Here is a 19044-nt window from a genome sequence, read left to right as displayed (position 1 = left end):
ACAGTTCAAATCTAAGGAAAATATGTAGTTTTGAGCTCCCAGTTCTAAGTTACATCGACCGCCTCATTAGGGGCACAGCTCCAGTGCTAAGCTAAGGAAGGAAAGTTTTGTTTTGGAGTAAGGGGAAAGTGTGTAAGTTAGCTAGTTAGCTGTCATAAGTTTTTCCAGACTTCCTTGATGGACACCAGTGTCCTCCTCTGATGGTAGCCTTCTTCTTCTCTATTAAAAAGGCTTGACCTTCAGATGAAGTCATTAGCTAGCTTTGTAGCTAAAGCAAGTGGCGGGAGTTGGGTGAGGTGAGATGCTGTGGTGAACGTGAAAGGCTTGAGGAAAGCTCTGTTACAGGTTCTCATCTGTAAAGGTTGCTGGACATACTTTTGAGTCGGTATCCATCCAACCTTGCTTTGTTTGCTTTCTCGTTTTTGAGCTTTTGAAGTAGAAATTAAGACCTTTATGGCCTTGATGTGTAAAGAGGTGACAAATAAAGGATTTGGTTGGAAAGCAGTGGTTGTTTTTCAGTTGTTTTAATCCATATGCAGCTATTTTATATTAAAATCACGGAATGCAGGTGATCTTCAGCCAGGGACACTGCCGCTGCCGCTAACCCTAGCGCTGAACAATATGAAAAAGGTCTGTTTTATGGTGAGTTAAACACCAAATACGAAGTGTTCATCACATTCACACAGGATAGTCAGTCAGAAGCTAAAGCAAAGGCTTAGCTAGGCAGGCTCATTAAGCACACACACAAACAGCAGCTAGTTATGTTGGCTAACTAGCTAGTTAGCTATAGCTAAGCTAGCTTGTAAACACTTGTCTAAGCAGCAGCAGAGAATCACCGGGTGACACCAGCTGACCACGTCTTTCTGACCAGATGGTTCATTTTAACATTGACGCTGCAGACCAAGACTTTTCTCGACACCTGCAAGACCTTATTTCCCATTACGAGCCATCACGACTACTCAGATCCCAGAGTGCTGCTTATTAATAATTCCTAGAATTCCTAAGGCTGCAGCTGGGGGAAGAGCTTTTTCTTATAAAGCCCCCAAACTCTGGAATGATCTTCCAGAAACTGTTCGGGACTAAGCCATAATTATGAGAAAGTAAGTCATAATCATCAGGCTAAGTAATAATTATATGGTGCTAAGTCATAATTATGTGATACTCATTATGACAAACTATTTGAGAAAGGACCTCATTATTATGACATACTGTCTAATAATAATGAGATACTAAGTCATAACTTTGAAAGTCATAATTATTATGATTTACTGAATTGCTGTTATTTTCTCTCATTGGCGGAAACGAGCTTCCGTAACAGCCATCGTCCCGGATCTAGAACTCCAAACGTTCTAGAACTCCAAATTCTTTGTCTAAAGCGTTCCAGAAGTCTGCGGACTAGATAGGCGGCCTAGCAAGGACGCGAGGACACGGATTGGGACGCGGCCTGCGTCGGGTCGCATTTCCCCGAGGGCGCGGGCTAAATATGGACTTAACCTGCCAAACCCTCCAGCATGCCAGCGGTCGGTCGCTCGGTGTCAAACCGGTCGCCTTTACAGGGCGAGCGGCCTCCGGAGTTTACAGACCCGGGGACAGTTCGACAGAGCGGTGCTGTAGGAGTGCAGACCCTCGCAGTTTGAGCTCTCCGATACCCCCACCACCCGCGCGCACCCTCAGACCAACAACTTCGCCATAGTAAACTCCGCAGCCGCCTCCTCCTCCTCCTCCTCCTCCCCCCTCTCTCCGCAGAATGGAGGCCGCAGAGCAGGTAAGACCCACAGCCGCCTCAGAGCTTCTTCTGAGCGGCTGAAAGAGGCCAGAGGGTGAACGAGGCAGCCTGTTTACACCCGCTCACAGCCTTCTGACTTAACGCTGTTTCTCGGACAGGCGGGGTCTCCTGAGGGCCACGGGGTCAGTAACTCAGGTAGGTTAACACCACACAGTCCACAGCTCACCTGTCAGTGTCTGCTAACGTCGCCTGTCCTCAGTATAACCCTGTGGTCATTCTTTCTCTCTCTGTGTGTCCAGTGTAGTTAGCAGTCCTATACATGAATCTGATATAAGGCCTTATACACACTTACACACTGATAACATCATGACCACCTCGTTTCTACACCCACTGTCCATTTTATCAGCTCCACTTACTGTATAGCTGCACTTTGTAGTTCTACAGTTACAGACTGTAGTCCATCTGTTTCTCTGATACTCTGTTACCCCCTTTTACCCTGTTCTTCAGTGGTCAGGACCCCCATGGACCCTCACAGAGCAGATATTATACTACAAAGTGTAATGATATATGTTATATATAAATGATATATGTTCACGTGTGACAGGTGTAAGTTGGCTATAATAAGGAAATCCATATATTCTGATATATGTAATTTATTTGAAACCCATATATTGCCGTATATTAGATCCGCCTGGGTTGCCTGAGTTCATACACATTCAATTGTTCTAGTGTTGTGGTGGCAAATCCAAGGACTAGTTTGGCAAAACAAATTCCAGTCCTCACAGCCAGGCCACGTTTATGGTCTGACGTCTGTTTCTTTAATTTTTTTCTGAAGCTATGATGCTAATGTAGCTAACAGGAAATGGAAAACTAATGGCCACCAATTAGCATTGTCCATGACCCATGCGTAAATGACCACACGTGCCTATATCTGGTGCTTATATCTGGACAATTGTAATGACATGAAAAATGGATATTTGGAAGAATTATGTTATGATCTGCTTAAACGTGAGGCATTTAAAGAGATAATATAGGGTATTTCATATTGGGAAGTCTGTCCCAAACCCAACCCTTAAATTTACACTTCTGAAAATAATACTTACATTTTTTATTTTTTGTTCAAAATACACTGCTCAAAAAAATAAAGGGAACACTCAAATAACACATCCTAGATCTGAATGAATGAAATATTCTCATTGAATACTTTGTTCTGTACAAAGTTGAATGTGCTGACAACAAAATCACACAAAAATGATCAATGGAAATCACATTAACCAATGGAGGCCTGGATTTGGAGTCACACACAAAATTAAAGTGGAAAAACACACGACAGGCTGATCCAACTTTGATGTGATGCCCTTAAAACAAGTCAAAATGAGGCTCAGTATTGTGTGTGGCCTCCACGTGCCTGTATGACCTCCCTACAACGCCTGGGCAGCTCCTGATGAGGTGGCGATTGGTCTCCTGAGGGATCTCCTCCCAGACCTGGACTAAAGCATCCGCCAACTCCTGGACAGTCTGTGGTGCAACGTGGCGTTGGTGGATGGAGCGAGACATGATGTCCCAGATGTGCTCAATCGGATTCAGGTCTGGGGAACGGGCGGGCCAGGCCATAGCTTCAATGCCTTCATCTTGCAGGAACTGCTGACACACTCCAGCCACATGAGGTCTAGCATTGTCCTGCATTCGGAGGAACCCAGGGCCAACCGCACCAGCATATGGTCTCACAAGGGGTCTGAGGATCTCATCTTAGTACCTAATGGCAGTCAGGCTACCTCTGACGAGCACAGAAATGCCACCCCACACCATTACTGACCCACTGCCAAACCGGTCATGCTGAAGGATGTTGCAGGCAGCAGATCGCTCTCCACGGCGCATCCAGACTGTCATGTCTGTCACATGTGCTCAGTGTGAACCTGCTTTCATCTGTGAAGAGCACAGGGCGCCAGTGGCGAATTTGCCAATCCTGGTGTTCTCTGGCAAATGCCAAGCGTCCTGCACGGTGTTGGGCTGTGGACATCGGGCCCTCATACCATCCTCATGGAGTCGGTTTCTAACCGTTTCTGCAGACATGTGCACATTTGTGGCCTGCTGGAGGTCATTCTGCAGGGCTCTGGCAGTGCTCCTCCTGTTCCTCCTTGCACAAAGGCGGAGATAGCGGTCCTGCTGCTGGGTTGTTGCCCTCCTGCAGCCTCCTCCACGTCTCCTGGTGTACTGGCCTGTCTCCTGGTAGCACCTCCAGCCTCTGGACACTACGCTGACAGACACAGCAAACCTTCTTGCCACAGCTCGCATTGATGTGCCATCCTGGATGAGCTGCCCTACCTGAGCCACTTGTGTGGGTTGTAGAGTCCGTCTCCTGCTACCACGAGTGTGAAAGCACCGCCAACATTCAAAAGTGACCAAAACATCAGCCAGAAAGCAGAAAGGTGCTGAGAAGTGGTCTGTGGTCCCACCTGCAGAACCACTCCTTTATTGAGTGTGTCTTGCTAATTGTCAATAATTGATTTTTAAAGTGAAGTTGAAAGATTTAGATTTAGATTTTTTTCCCAAAGTCTGAAAACCAGTGTGGAACATTTAAGAATTGTCACTACTGAAACACAGATTTTTAGCTTTTTGTTTAAAAAAAAAATTTTTTTTTTTTTCAAATTAGTTTTTAAATGATATTTTTGATTTTAAAGTGATTTTTAAAGTGAAGTTGAAAGATTTAGATTTATCATTGGTTGAATTTTTAAATAAAAAACATGTCCCACGTTTTAATGTCACCATTGAAATACAAGTCCGTAGGTGAAGCCTTATTTTAGCCATGCCCCTGTATTTTAGAGCAAGAAGTGAGGCTGCATCCCAAAGTCTGAAAATCAGTGTGGAACATTTATGAATTGTCACTACTGAAACGCATAATTTCAGCAATTAAGTACTTTTTTGTTTTTAAAAAAATAAAAGAAAATTAAATGACAAAGTGAAGTTTAAAATTTTGATTTATCGTGAGTTCAAATGAGTTCAGACCTAATTCAAAACGCTGTCTTATGTTTTAATGTTACTACCGAAACCCAGAGTTTTAGTCTGTAGGCGGAGCCTTATTATGGCCACGCCCCTGCATTTTAAAGCAGCAAGTGAGGCTGTGTCCCTGTCCCTCATGGCCACATGGTGAGCAGTTAGATCCCAATGTTTTGAAGAAGTAAATATGTCCCAAAGTCTGAAATTCAGCATGGAACATAGAGAATATTCACTACTGATACACAGATTTTCTGCAGTTAGGTCAACTTTTTTGTGTTTTAATGAAAAATGTAGTGATTTTATGTGTGTATAACTGTTCAAAGCCATGTTTGCCAATCAAGTACCTGCTTGTTTTTGGGTTTGAGCTCAAAGTGAACTAAAATAATCACTGCTGAAACATTTAGTACAGTTTGAGTAGTGTGGTTGTTTTGGTAATGACAAAATTAAATGTTCAGTCATTTATTTTAATAAAATAGTCAGAATTTAGTCCATTAAATGTCCCAAATTTGTTTTCAGCTTTGAACCAATTCAGTAGAATGATTCATACACAGTTTGCACAAGGCTAACCGCTGGAACATAATGCTCTTGTCTGAAGAAAACTTTGTATCTCCAAAATGGTAACTTTACAGGAGAAGAAAAAAAACATGTTTTTAATGTAAGTCAATGGAACCAGACATTTCTCCAAGTCATTTTGGGCCGTTTCTTTTGGTCCATTCTTCATGAAATTAACACACAATGTAAAGGGTAATAGGTACTTTTAAAATTTGTCAAAAACTGAAAAACAACAAAAATGGAGATATAAGGTTTTCCTCCTACAGCAGCAATAAGCTTCCATTATGTGTTAGCTACATTAGCGTTACAGCACTAGAGCAAACCTAAAGCTTCCTTTAAGAGCCTGTGGCGACCGACTGTGCCTCTGTTTTTGTCTCTTGACAAGCGCCAGACCCGGCAGCCAAGGCCTTCCTGAACTTCATGATGAAGCACTGCTGCTATGACGCCATTCCAACCAGCTGCAAACTGGTGGTGTTCGACACTGACCTGCCGGTGCGGTTCTTCTATTTTTCTTTTATTTATTTATTTTTTTCGGGATTTACAGAAAAATTGTTCTCGAGTGCATTGACAGACTGGCTCACTGAGCTTTGCAGATGGTTACTTGAGTTGGTTTAATGATCAGAATACACTGTAGCATGTAGTGTTTATTTGATAAACTCCAGAGCCTTGTTTCTACACTCATTGTCCATTTTATCAGCTCCACTTACTGTATAGCTGCAGTTTGTAGTTCTACAGTTACAGACTGTAGTCCATCTGTTTCTCTGATACTTTGTTAGCCCCCCTTTACCCTGTACTTCAGTGGTCAGGACCCCCATAGACCCTCATAGAGCAGGTACTATTTGGGTGTTGGATCATTCTCAGCACTGCAGGTAACGCTGACATGGTGGTGGTGCTATTCTTGTCCTCTCTCAGGTAAAGAAAGCCTTCTTTGCACTGGTGGCGAATGGTTTGCGAGCAGCACCACTGTGGAATAGCAAACTCCAGAGATTTGTGGGTGAGATGAGGTCACCTCCCCCGGATTCTTCTGTTCTTTCAACTCATCACTTTGTTCATTCTGCTCTCTAATGTTAATTCATGCTCCCTTTCCCACGACTGCCTAGGTATGCTGACCATCACAGATTTCATCAACATTCTTCACTGCTACTACAAATCTCCGATGGTCAGTAGATCAAGTGTAGTTTCCCGCTTCCTATCATGATGCTCTTCTATTGCACTGTAACTGTGTTTTTCTCTTTGAAGGTTCAGATCTATGAGTTGGAGGAGCACAAGATTGAGACATGGAGAGGTGATTCATTTCAAAGTAAATGAGCTGCATGATGTAGAGCATCTAAGGTGACAAGAATGGATCCTGCATGGAGTGAATGGATTGAAATTTTAAGAAGTTTTCCTACTTACAGCCAAGACATGTTTGGTGTCTAAAGTTCACTTCTTCAGGTTGCCAGTGGAGTTATGGGGCTAATGTAGCTAGGGCTTATAGCATAAAACAGCCCTAACTGTATGAGCGATTTCTGGAAAAATTGAAAGATTTCATATCCAGTTCTAAAAAAAATCTGGATAGTTTGTGAAATGCAAATAAAAACAGAAAGCAGTGATTTGTAGATCTACTTTGACATGTACTTCAACACAAACAGTACAAAGACAAGATGTGTAATGTTTTATTAACTTTGTTGTTTTTGTAATTCGATTCTGAAATCGAAACCTGCAACACATTCCAAAAAGGTTGGACGATTTAAGACTAGGAATGTTGTTAAATGTTTAGGAACCATTTTGAAAGAGATGGAAGAGACAGTGTAATCATGCTAGAGGATAAAAGAGCATGTATGAAAGTCCTTAATGAGTAAGAATGTGTTAGCAAATAGTCCAACTGTTTAAGAACAACATTCCTCAACAAGCGTTTGGAAGAATTTTAGGTATTGCACCCTCTGTGATGCCTTGCATCATCAAATGGTTAGGGAATCCAGAAAAATCTCATGAAAATGCATAAAAAGCACCGCCAAAAACTACAGATGATGGTTTTGTGATGGACATCACTCCCTAGGTATATGGACACTTTAAACACAATGCATCCAAAAATTCAAATTAAGGCTGTACATAGTGGCAGAATGTACAGAAACACTGCCACCTTCTCTGGGCTCAAGTTAATCTGAATGGACTGATTCACAGTGGAAACGTGTATTGTAGTCTGATGAGTCAATCTTTCAGATTATTTATAGAAATAATGGGCTTTGTGTTCCAAAGGACCATCCAGACTGTAAACTTCAAAATCCATCTTTAATGGTATGGCAGATATTAGTTGGTAACTTGCACATCTGTGAAGGCACCGTTAACACTATAAGATATATACACATTTTTGAAGCATCATATTCTGCTTTTTAGAGTGTGTCTTTTTTTAAAGATATTCGTGCTGTGGCATATTACGAAGTGCAAAATACGACAACATAGGCCCTGTATGGTTACACAGCTGAAGACTTGTATAACAAATGAATGGCAAAAATTTCACCTGTGCCTGTCTCAACTTTTTTGGAACATTTTTCAGGCTTCTTACTTGAAATGAGCAAACATTTACAACAAATATTAACATTCATAAGGTAAAACATCAAATATCATAATTGTGTACTGTGTGTATAATTGTGTATTGTGTTTTTAATGTAACACAGGTCAAACAGAATGTACTTATCACTTTTTTATTAGCATTTCACATGCTGTCCCATACTTCTGGAATTTGCTAGATTGCTACTGCTGTTTTTTCAGCTTACTTTTATCCAAGTTGGATGGTATAGTATATGCCACTGCCCTCCATGGAGCAGGGCCAGGTATAACCATACTATATCATTAAGAGTCCTTGGGCAAGACTCCCAATGCTGAATTAGCTTTTTTCTTTATATTGCAAATCGCTCTGAATAAAAGTGTCTGGCAAAATGCCGTAGAGGTAAAGGTGAAAGAGAACGTATGCACAAATGTAGACAACAGAGCAATTTATAGATCAATTTATAGACTCCAGGCCAGACTCTGTAGGACCAGAGTTGATGACCCCTGCATAAGATACAGAAAAGCCAAAGATGACATTGTGTTTGATGCTCTGCTGCCCGAGAAGATACTCCTAACTTTTTCCTTTATCTCTCTGTCTCTGTCTCACTGTCCAGATGTTTTCCTGCAGTTCCACAGCCAAAGCCTCATCAGCATCTCACCTGATGCCAGGTAACGATGGAGTTTGCTGTGTCTCAAAGTGCTAAAAAGAAGGAATAGTCTAATTTGTTTTGCTTTTTTAATTATTATTATTTGAGGGTTATTTTTTTTTAGATATGCGATTTTAAGTGTGCTTTCTTCCTTCCTTCCTTCCTTCCTTCCTTCCTTCCTTCACAGCCTTTTTGAAGCTGTCTACTCTTTACTGAAGCACAAGATCCACCGACTGCCGGTCATCAACCCTCAGTCCGGGAACGTCCTCCACATTTTGACGCATAAGAGAATCCTCAAGTTCCTCTACATATTTGTGAGTTTCTAGGTCATTAGAAACAGTTACCTTAAGCTCCACTCACTGGACAGTTTATCAGAAACACCTTATAGGTGTACGATTGCATGCTAAGGTTTGGAACCCCCTGTCCCATTTAAACGTTTTGTTGAAGTGAAAATAAGTTAATACATCCTCCACAGGGAACACATGTCTGCACATTTGACCTGCCTTCACAACACAGCAACTACAGCGTAGGCCATATTATGTTTTATTTTTTCCCGATATTTTAAAATTGGCAAATAAACGGTAATTGTGAATTAAAATGGCTGTAATGTAAAGGTAAATGTGTACATACATCATCGCAAACCATTCACCACCAGCGCAAAAAAGGCTTTCTTTACCTGAGAGGGGGCAAAGATTAGATTAAATGACCCTTATTAGTTCCACAACGGGGAAATGTCACCTTTGCAATCTGTGCAGTGACACATCACGTACACGTACACACACACACACACACACTTGGGGGCTGTGAGCACACTTGCCCAGACTGGTGGGCACCCCTATCCGCAGCACCTGGGGAGCAGTTGGGGGTTAGGTGTCTTGCTCAAGGGCACTTTAGTCACGTACTGTCGGCATCAAACTGGCAACCTTCCCGTCACAAGGCTGGTTTCCTAACCTCCAGCCAGATGGAAGACTTTTGCACACAACTATATATATTGTCCATATTGTAAGCTTTTTGGCTTTTATAACATTAAACAAACTACATTATTATTGACCGTACATTATTTGACTGCTTCTGTTTGCATTTCTGAAATATGAGCACAAAGCTATCTATTCTGATCTGCCACAGAACCTTCATATCGGTCAGGACCTTTTTCATCCTGATTGTCATGGTGCTCTGTGCTTCTGTCTGGCCACAGGGAGCCTCAGTCCCGAAGCCCCGCTTCTTACAGAGGAAAGTCCAGGATGCAGGAGTGGGCACGTTCCGGGACATCGCCACAGTCCAGGAGATGGCCACTCTCTATGACGCGCTGTCCATATTTGTGGAGAGACGAGTGTCTGCGCTGCCGGTGGTTGATGAGGAAGGTAAGACAATTTTCAAGTGAAAAACAGAAACGTGAGGCAACAAAGCATTTATTACATCATGACAGGCATTTCAGGTGATTTTTTACATTTACAACTTAAAGTGAAGTTGAGAAATTTCAACTTGTCATGAGTTTAAATTCAACTTAAAAATAAATTTAAAAAATGCTGTCCTATGTTTACATGTCATTCCCAAAACACAAAGAGTTTTAGTTATTATGGGAAAAAAATGATGATTTTATGTATGTAATGTTCAAAGCTCTGTTTGCTAGTCATGAACTGGCTTTTTGAGCTCTGCTCAAAATGAGCTAAAATTGTTACTACCGAAACATTTATCACTGAAACATTTAGTAAAGTTTTGATAGTGACTAGTATTTTCAAGTTCTGCTCAAAATTATCTAAGATTGTTAATACCTAAACAGTCACCACTGAAACATTTAGTAAAGTTTTAATAGTGACTAGTATTTTCAAGTTCTGCTCAAAATTATCTAAGATTGTTACTACCTAAACAGTCACCACTGAAACATTTAGGAAAGTTTTGGTAGTGACTAGTGTTTTTGAGTTCTGCTGAAAATGTGCAAAAATTGTTACTACCGAAATGATCATCACTGAAACATTAGTAAAGTTTGGGTAGTGACTAGTGTTTATGCGTTCTGCTCAAAAAGAGCAAAAATTGTCAATACTGAAACATTTAGGAAAGTTTTGGTAGTGACTAGTGTTTTTGAGTTTTGCTCACAATTAGCTAAAATTGTCAGTACTGAAACTGTCACCACTGAAACATGTAGTAAAATTTCCATAGTGCCTAGTGTTCTAAAACTTTCACTACTTCAACGATCACCCCTGAAACATGTAGTAAACCTTTGGTAATGACTAATGTTGACTAAGATTGTCATTACCAAAACAGTGGACTAGTGTTATGACATTTTTTCACCACCAAAACAGTTCTCGATTGTTATTTTACTAATATAAAGAATGTATAGGGTCATTCAAAGCTAAATCATTTCAGTCCAAGATGTGTTTTTAGCTCTGACGTTGAACCAGTTCAATAAAATGATCCTCAGATATTTTTTACTTGCTTCGAGGCTAAAAGGAAATCTGGCTTTTGATGGAGCTCAATAGACTAAATGATTGAAATTCTTATGCAGTTGTGCTGTTCCCCCATAACTGCCTCTGGCTTCTGCAACAGAGAAAGCTTTGTTCTTCCAGAGGCTTCATAAAGACAGATCCACTGATACTGATATTGATTTGTAGTTTTACTCTTTTTCAGGGAAGGTCGTTGCTCTCTACTCAAGATTTGACGTGATTGTAAGTAAACCACCTTAAATAAGCAGCATGATGTGGACAGTATTTCTTATTACAGGTACAGAGCGACTCATTGCAGTTGACAAAAAATACGCTATATGCCCAAACATATGTAGACTCCTGCTTATCTAGTATTTCTTCTGAAATCAAGGGTACTTTTAAGATGAGTTTATCCCCCTTTTGTGGCAGTAACAGCCCCTAATCTTCTGGCAGGACATTCCTTTGGAACATTGCTGTGAGGATTTGTTTGAGCATTAGTGAGGTCAGGTACTGATGTTGGATGGACAGTTCTGGTTCACTCCAACTCATCCAAAAGGTACTGGAAGGAGAACACACTCCACAGCCCAATGCTGGGAGGCTTCAGACCCCTGTAGTTGACGCTGGGCATTGGGCATGATGACCTTGATCTCATTCTTTTAGTTAAAGCTTTTTATGGAGATTATACAAACTGTCCAACTGTACGCCTTCCAATTCAGCACCTTAAAGTAGCTGCATTCAGTAATCAGAAGGGGTGTTCAGATATTTTTGGAAATAGTGTATTTCCTTCTAATACAGCTGCTGCATGATTTTGACAATAGATGGAATTTAGAAAATATTTCAAAACAATATGAGCTTCTCAAGATTTTGCCCATTTTCTGCAGAGTGATTATGACTAGCAGGTTCAGGTTGTCATTGAGTATGTTTACATGCACTTAATAATCTGATAAATGCAGAAAATCAGATTTCATCAGTAACCCGATCAACACGTTTACATGCACTTGAGTAATCAGATGATGTTGAAATTCCAGGTCTACATGAGTCAGACAGTAATCAGATTTTCGCTTTGCAACCAGCCAATAAACTCACAGACGAAGATGTGACGTAATCGTAATGTAAAACTTCAAGCCAAGGCTTTTTTTCTAAAAGCATTGTACCATTTTACCTGGAAATATGAACATATGTCATCTAGAAGACCAAGAATATTTCAATCCTTTATTTCGGCAAGAATGTATTCGGCTTCAGTGTCGCTCCAAAAGTGTTTTGCTGCATCTCGCTGCGTCGCTGCTCGCTTATTTCCGGTACCGCCGTCTGTTTTCACACTTGCACAGACTGAGAAATACGAAAGAAATCAAAGTAAGAGTTCACATGCACTGAGAAATCTGATCACTGAGCTAAAATCCAGCCTCTTTATTGGATTTCTAGATCAGAATATGGTGTTTACATGGCCATTTGAATAATTGGATAACTGCAGAAATAAGATTATGATCAGATTATTGAGTGCATGTAAACACACTCATTCTAATGACTTGTAGTAATTTGCCAGCTGTTCTGCTGGTTTCAGAATCTGGCAGCGCAGAAAACCTACAACAACTTGAGCATGACCATGCGGGAGGCCGTGAGGAGACGCCGGTGTTTCGTCGAAGGAGTTATCAAGTGTTACCCTGATGAGACTTTGGAGACTATTATTGACAGGATCGTAGAGGCAGAGGTAACTGCATGTTTCAGTTGGATGTAGAAACAAAGCCTTTTGTGTTTTGGGTGTTTTTTAGCCACTTTATTGAATATTTTGGGGAAAAAAATTAAATGTACAATTTTCCACTTACCCCAGCTGTAGTTGATCAGTCAAGACATGTTTGATGCACAAATGTTGCTTCTTTAGCTTAGTGTTGAAGCAACGACGCTAATGCTAACACTAGAAGTCAATAGTCACCAAAATCTTTTCTGTGTATTCATCTCCAAAACTTCTCTCAATCCACTCAGGCCTCATCTGGGTCTTCATCCAGGTTGTGAAGACCTGTTGATGTGGTTTAGGAGACAGTTTGGCTTACTGTGAACTATAAAAACACAAAAAACTTCACTGTGAGCTAAATGCAGGTGAATATGCTACAGATTACAGTCCTGATTTCTGATTTTCTGTTTTTATATAAATAACTATTAATCCTGGATTTTCAAACTGATAATGTTTATAGAAACAACAGAAATCGTTAATCTACGTACAGTGGTATGCAAAAGTTTGGGCACCCCTGATAATTTTCATGATTTGCCTTTATAAATCATTAGTTGTTTGGATCAGCAATTTCAGTTAAATATATCATATAGCAGATGAACACAGTGATACTTGAGAAGTGAAATGAAGTTTATAGGATTTACAGAAAGTGTGCACTAATTATTTAAACAAAATTAGGCAGGTGCATAAGTTTGGGCACCCTTGTCGTTTTATTGATTTGAATACCTTTAGCACTAATTATTGGAACACAAATTTTGTTTTGTAAGCTCAGTGACCCTTGACCTACATACACAGGTGAATCCAATTATGAGAAAGGGTTAAGTTGGCCAACTGCAAGTGTTTCTCCTCTTTGCATCTTCTCTGAAGAGTGGCAACATGGGATCCACAAAACAACTCTCAAATGACCTGAAAACAAAGATTGTTCAACATCGTAGTTTAGGGGAAGGATACAAAAAGCTATCTCAGAGATTTCAGCTGTCAGTTTCCACTGTGAGGAACGTAGTGAGGAAAGGGAAGACCACAGGCACAGTTCTAGTTAAGGCCCGAAGTGGCAGGCCAAGAAAAATCTCAGATTGGCAGAGGCGAAGGATGGTGAGAACAGCCATAGTCAACCCACAGACCAGCTCCAAAGACCTACATCATCATCTTGCTGCAGATGGTGTCACTGTGCATCGTTCAACTATTCAGCGCACTTTGCACAAGGAGAGGCTGTATGGGAGAGTAATGCAGAAGCCAGCTTCATTTTGGAATAAGGTGCTGTGGACTGATGAAACTAAAATTGAGTTATTTGGACATAACAAGGGGCGGTATGCATGGCAGAAAAAGAACACAGCATTCCAAGACAAACACTTGCTACCCACAGGAAAATTTGGTGGCGGTTCCATCATGCTGTGGGGCTGTGTGGCCAGTACAGGTACTGGGAATCTTGTTAAAGCTTAGGGTCGCATGGATTCCAGTCAATATCAGCAGATTCTTGAGAACAATGTTCAAGAATCAGTGACAAAGTTGAAGTTGCGCCGGGGCTGGATACTTCAACAAGACAACGACCCTAAACACTGCTCAGAATCTATTAAGGTATTCATGCAGAGGAACAAGTACAACGCTCTGGAATGGCCATCTCAGTCCCCAGACCTGAATATTACTGAAAATCTGTGGCGTGATTTAAAGCGGGCTGTCCATGCTCAGACACCATCAAACATGACTGAACTGGAGATGTTTTGTAAAGAAGAACAGTCCAAAATACCTTCAACCAGAATCCAGACTCTCATTGGAAGCTATAGGAAGCGTTTAGAGGCTGTTATTTCTGCAAAAGGAGGATCTACTAAATATTGATGTAATTTTTCTGTTGGGGTGCCCAAACTTATGCACCTGCCTATAGTATAATCTGTGCATCAATAGATACAGAACTTCTGTCTAACTCTACACTAGCAAGGTGGAGCTACAAGAGAGGGGGTTCTGATAAAGTGGCCCCTGAGTGCCTAGTTAAGTGAAGCACATGTAACTAACCTCTCAATGTTTTAGAGACTTTCCAGCCGTTAGTTTAAGCTCCTTTCCTCTCACTCAGGTCCACAGGCTGGTCCTGGTGGACCGGGACAACGTGGTGCGTGGCATCATTTCCTTATCGGACCTTTTGCAGGCCATAGTTCTTTCTCCAGCGGGCATAGATGCTCTGTTTTCCTAGCCCGATGGGGACAGGCCCAATTTTCATCCCCCATACAGTCACCTGTCCTCACGCATGCAGGTAGGCTGCAACTGTATAATACATATATAATACAACCATTATATCTATGATCTGTTTATCTATTGTCTATTATTAACGTATTTGGCTAATCAAACCATTATGGCTTCTACAGTTTCCTCTCACAGCAACTGCATTGTTCAAAGTTCATGATGCCAAGCTGGTCCGTCTGGTGTCATAGATCCTGTTCCATTGGCTGAACTCACCAACATCATTACCTATTGCACAAATGCCACACATGAAATAGATTTAAAACATTTTTAATCTACTAAAAAAGTGGTTTTCCTCACCAAAGTGTGTCTAAATACACAGCTTGTGAGCAGATACACTGCCATAATCTTGGACATTCATAATAACACAAGGAACGTATTCGCAGGCAAGGCACAATTCGGACATTGTTTTATGTGAAGGTTGTGAAACTCCCAGGGCCGTTTCATTTTAAGGGGGACCTTCTGGGGGAGATATATTTGGGACGATGGTTAAACAGGGGCACCTTGTGCCCTCAATCATTTTATGCAGTGATATTACATGTAATTACAGCCCCATCATTAAGTAAGATATCCAGACTTACACAGGGGATCTCATGGGAGTGTTAATTAAACCAGAGTACTGATAGGAAAGTCTGTCCACACTTTGCAAAACCCCTGGACAGTTAGTTCCAGTCAATCAAGACCAAACTTCTACCTCTATGAATAGGTAGAGGCCTATAAACCTGAAACTTTGAACATTAAAATGTCAGAAACATATTGGAAATCACTAGTACAACCAGAGAAAAGTTGCAATGATAGAAAAAAAGATGATTAAACGCACAACATTTGATCGCTGCGCTGGCAAATTGTGCAACAATTCAAGAACATCATAAAATCATAAAAACTTCTAAGAATCTAGAGAAATCACCGTATGCAAGGGACAAGACTGAACGCCAATACCGGATGACTATGATCTTCAAGCCCTCAGGCAGCACTGCATTCAAATCAGAATTATAGAATCATAATTCTTAGTGGAAAGCACTGCATGGGTTCAGAAACACAGTTAAAACACGAGAAGAATCCATACACAAACAGGATCCAGAAATGCTGCCACCTTCTCTGGGCCCAAGCTCATTTAAGATGGACTAAGGTGAAGTGGAAAAGTGGTCTGACGAATCAGAATTTGGAAATCATCTCTGGGCTTAAAGACCATCAGGCTTGTTATCAGTGAAACCCTATATCAAGCAAGAAAGAGAAAACATTTCACTTTCAACACTACAGTAATTGGTCTCCTCAGTTCCCAAACACTGCTGTTGTTGGAAGAAAACCTTGTATCACCATTTTTCTGTTTTTTCATCGTATGTAAATTTCATGATGAATGGCCTAAAAGAAATGACCTAAAATGACATGGAAAAACATCTGGTTCCATAGACTTACATTAAGACTGAAGTATGTTTTACCTCCTGTTAAGTTACCATTTTTGGAGATGCCAGGTTTTCTTCCCACAACAGCGACTTACAGGGTGCTGTTAAATTAAAAAATGAGCATTTTTCATTCAAAAAACAAAATTTTTCATTTCAATTTTACATTTGACATGTTGTCTTTGTACTCTTTATAACTAAATATGGGGTTTGATTTGCACACCATTGAATTTTGTTTTATTTACATTTTGCATAGTATCCCACCTTTTTTGGAAACGAGGTTGTAGAGCTCATGGTTCCAAAGAGAACCATTGCCTTTACTAAAGAACCCTTGAAGAACTTGTGTACATGCGATAATGCCTTGATCTTTGACGTGTTCAGCAAGCTCTCAGTGACTCATTGGTTAAGTGTTTGGTTCTGAACAACGGTTGCCACAGACATTCTGCACCAGCGTCCACCGTGGACTTTGTGTTTTCCACACCCGGAAATGCCGACGGCCTGAGGCTTTATTTCAGGCCTGAGGCTTTATTTCAGGCCTGAAATCGAACTTTTCAAACAGACAATCTGAATAATTTTGTCTGCACCACACCAGGCGACCCAGACCTCGCTGTACTCCGTCCCCGTGGATGCTGGCCTTGCCTGAAGGGCCTGGAACACCACCGTCCTTGTCCTTTTGTCACTGCCGTTCAACTCCGCTGTGAAATGAAACGGAGTGCCATGTGACTGAACAATAGGCCGCTGTGCTGCAGTCGCTTTTACCTCGGTGTTCGTGTGTTGTCACCATAACTGGCTGGACTAGGTCTAAACCCCTTTTCCAGTCCTGTAAAGCATATTTGATTAAAGGCTTTCTTTACAAACAGTCAGTCCTGTCTGCTTGCTGCATTTGGATGTTTGCCCTGTAATGGATGCTCGATGTCTTAATGTCTTTAATCACTGTAAATATCTTGTACGTATTTACAGAGCGTCTCCATTGGCATGCTGGGATGTCTTGTTTTGAAAAGAATGAGTAAGCGCTGTTGAAGTGGTTGCTCAAGTGTTGTTTACGTGCCGGTGGCTATTTCAAAAGAGAAGGCGTCTCAGTTGCGCTTCACTCCCTCCTCTGCCTAGATGGAAGCTTCTGTACTCGTTTATTTATTTATTATTTGGCTGCTTGTCACTCTAGGGTGCATTTTGAAAAGTGCTGCTAATAAACGCCTCTCAGAGCCTTGGTCACCCCGTTTATACCCCTTTAGAGTGGAAATGTGCTTTAAGCGTGGCCTGCTTCCTCACCGTCTCCATGGGGACAGCAGGCAGCAGCAAGGCTGCAGTAAACAAGGGTCACGTGACGCGGCATCGGCCTGTAATACGGCTGCGTGAAAGGGCGTTTCTGTCTTGCCTCTCTCTTTCTCTCTCTGTAGCTCTCTCTCTCTAGCTCTCTGTCTCTCTTTCTCTGTAGCTCTCTCTTTCTCTGTCTCTTTCTCTTTCTGTAGCTTTCTCTGTAGCTCTCTCTTTCTCTGTCTCTCTCTCTGTCTCTCTCTCCGTCTCTTTCTCTGTCTCTCTTTCTCTCTGTCTCTCTTTCTCTTTCTGTAGCTCTCTCTCTCTTTCTCTGTCTCTTTCTCTCTGTAGCTCTCTCTTTCTCTTTCTGTAGCTCTCTCTCTCTCTGTCTCTCTCTGTAGCTCTCTTTCTCTGTCTCTCTCTGTCTCTCTTTCTCTTTCTGTAGCTCTCTCTTTCTCTGTCTCTCTTTCTCTGTCTCTCTTTCTCTTTCTCTTTCTGTAGCTCTCTCTTTCTCTGTCTCTCTTTCTCTCTGTCTCTCTTTCTCTTTCTGTAGCTCTCTCTCTCTTTCTCTGTCTCTCTTTCTCTCTGTCTCTCTTTCTCTCTGTCTCTCTTTCTCTTTCTGTAGCTCTCTCTTTCTCTGTCTCTCTTTCTCTCTGTCTCTCTTTCTCTTTCTGTAGCTCTCTCTCTCTCTGTCTCTCTTTCTCTGTAGCTCTCTCTTTCTCTGTCTCTTTCTCTTTCTGTAGCTCTTTCTCTCTCTCTGTCTCTCTTTCTCTTTCTGTAGCTCTCTCTTTCTCTGTCTCTCTCTGTCTCTCTTTCTCTTTCTGTAGCTCTCTCTCTCTGTCTCTCTTTCTCTTTCTGTAGCTCTCTCTCTCTCCGTAGCTCTCTCTCTCTGTCTCTCCTTGTCAGTTGAACCAAACGAAATGGCCCAAAACGATGAAAAACTTCTGGTTCCATTGACACTGACTTACATTAACAGTACAGTAGGTTTTTCCTTCTCCTGTAAAGTTACTATTTTGGAAATACAAAGTTTTCTTCCGACAACAGCGACGTGTTTGTGTGTGTGTGTGTGTGTGTGTGTGTGTGTATACATATACATATATATATATATATATATATATATATATATATATATATATAATATACACACACACAGTTTTCTTGTCTTTCTGACTCTGTTTATGTCACTTGCTTGTTTGTATGTAGCCTTTTAAATCACCATCATTAATGCAGTTATTCTGAACAGTTACACTAACATGAAGACAATGATGGAAGGGAGACAGTCAACTGGCAGGATAGCAGTAAAATAAACTAAACTGAATTTAAAATGAAATAAATAGACTTTTGAACGAAAATATAACAAGAACATCACCAATAATAATAATAATGATAATAAATAATAATCTTTTTTTTTACTATTATTATTATTTTAAATATCCTCCAGATGCTGGAGAATGTAATTTTTTATTTGTAAAATGTATATTTTTATTTCTATAATATTTATTTATTTTTTTTATTTTAACTTGCCCCCCCTTGTTTTCGCTCTCGTCGATCGGCTCGTGACGTC

The 19044-nt window shown here is 40.9% G+C and overlaps 1 protein-coding gene across 11 annotated transcripts; it reads left to right on the top strand.

The window, feature by feature from the left end:
• The first annotated feature begins 1494 nt into the window (after positions 1-1494).
• prkag3a (protein kinase, AMP-activated, gamma 3a non-catalytic subunit) lies at positions 1495-17089 on the top strand. 11 transcript variants are annotated; one of them, XM_017714007.1, is made up of 13 exons: positions 1495-1765; positions 1885-1921; positions 5661-5767; positions 6188-6269; positions 6376-6434; positions 6515-6560; positions 8419-8473; positions 8639-8765; positions 9647-9812; positions 11077-11114; positions 12433-12579; positions 14644-14839; positions 16819-17089. In XM_017714007.1, exons 1-13 carry the CDS (start codon positions 1748-1750, stop codon positions 16947-16949), a joined length of 1209 nt encoding a protein of 402 aa, XP_017569496.1. In that variant the 5' UTR covers positions 1495-1747; the 3' UTR covers positions 16950-17089. The 11 variants fall into 11 exon arrangements, with proteins under 11 accessions (XP_017569496.1, XP_017569495.1, XP_017569500.1 ...); XM_017714006.1 differs by having other exon boundaries at positions 6515-6575; XM_017714011.2 differs by having other exon boundaries at positions 14663-14839; positions 14952-16957.
• The last annotated feature ends 1955 nt before the right edge of the window (positions 17090-19044 follow it).

The sequence above is a fragment of the Pygocentrus nattereri genome, chromosome 12 (genome assembly GCF_015220715.1).
Source record: "Pygocentrus nattereri isolate fPygNat1 chromosome 12, fPygNat1.pri, whole genome shotgun sequence".
NCBI classification, from domain to species: Eukaryota; Metazoa; Chordata; class Actinopteri; order Characiformes; family Serrasalmidae; genus Pygocentrus; species Pygocentrus nattereri.
The sequence above is the reverse complement of the archived record's forward strand: the minus strand, read 5'-3'. Positions and strand labels throughout refer to the sequence as shown.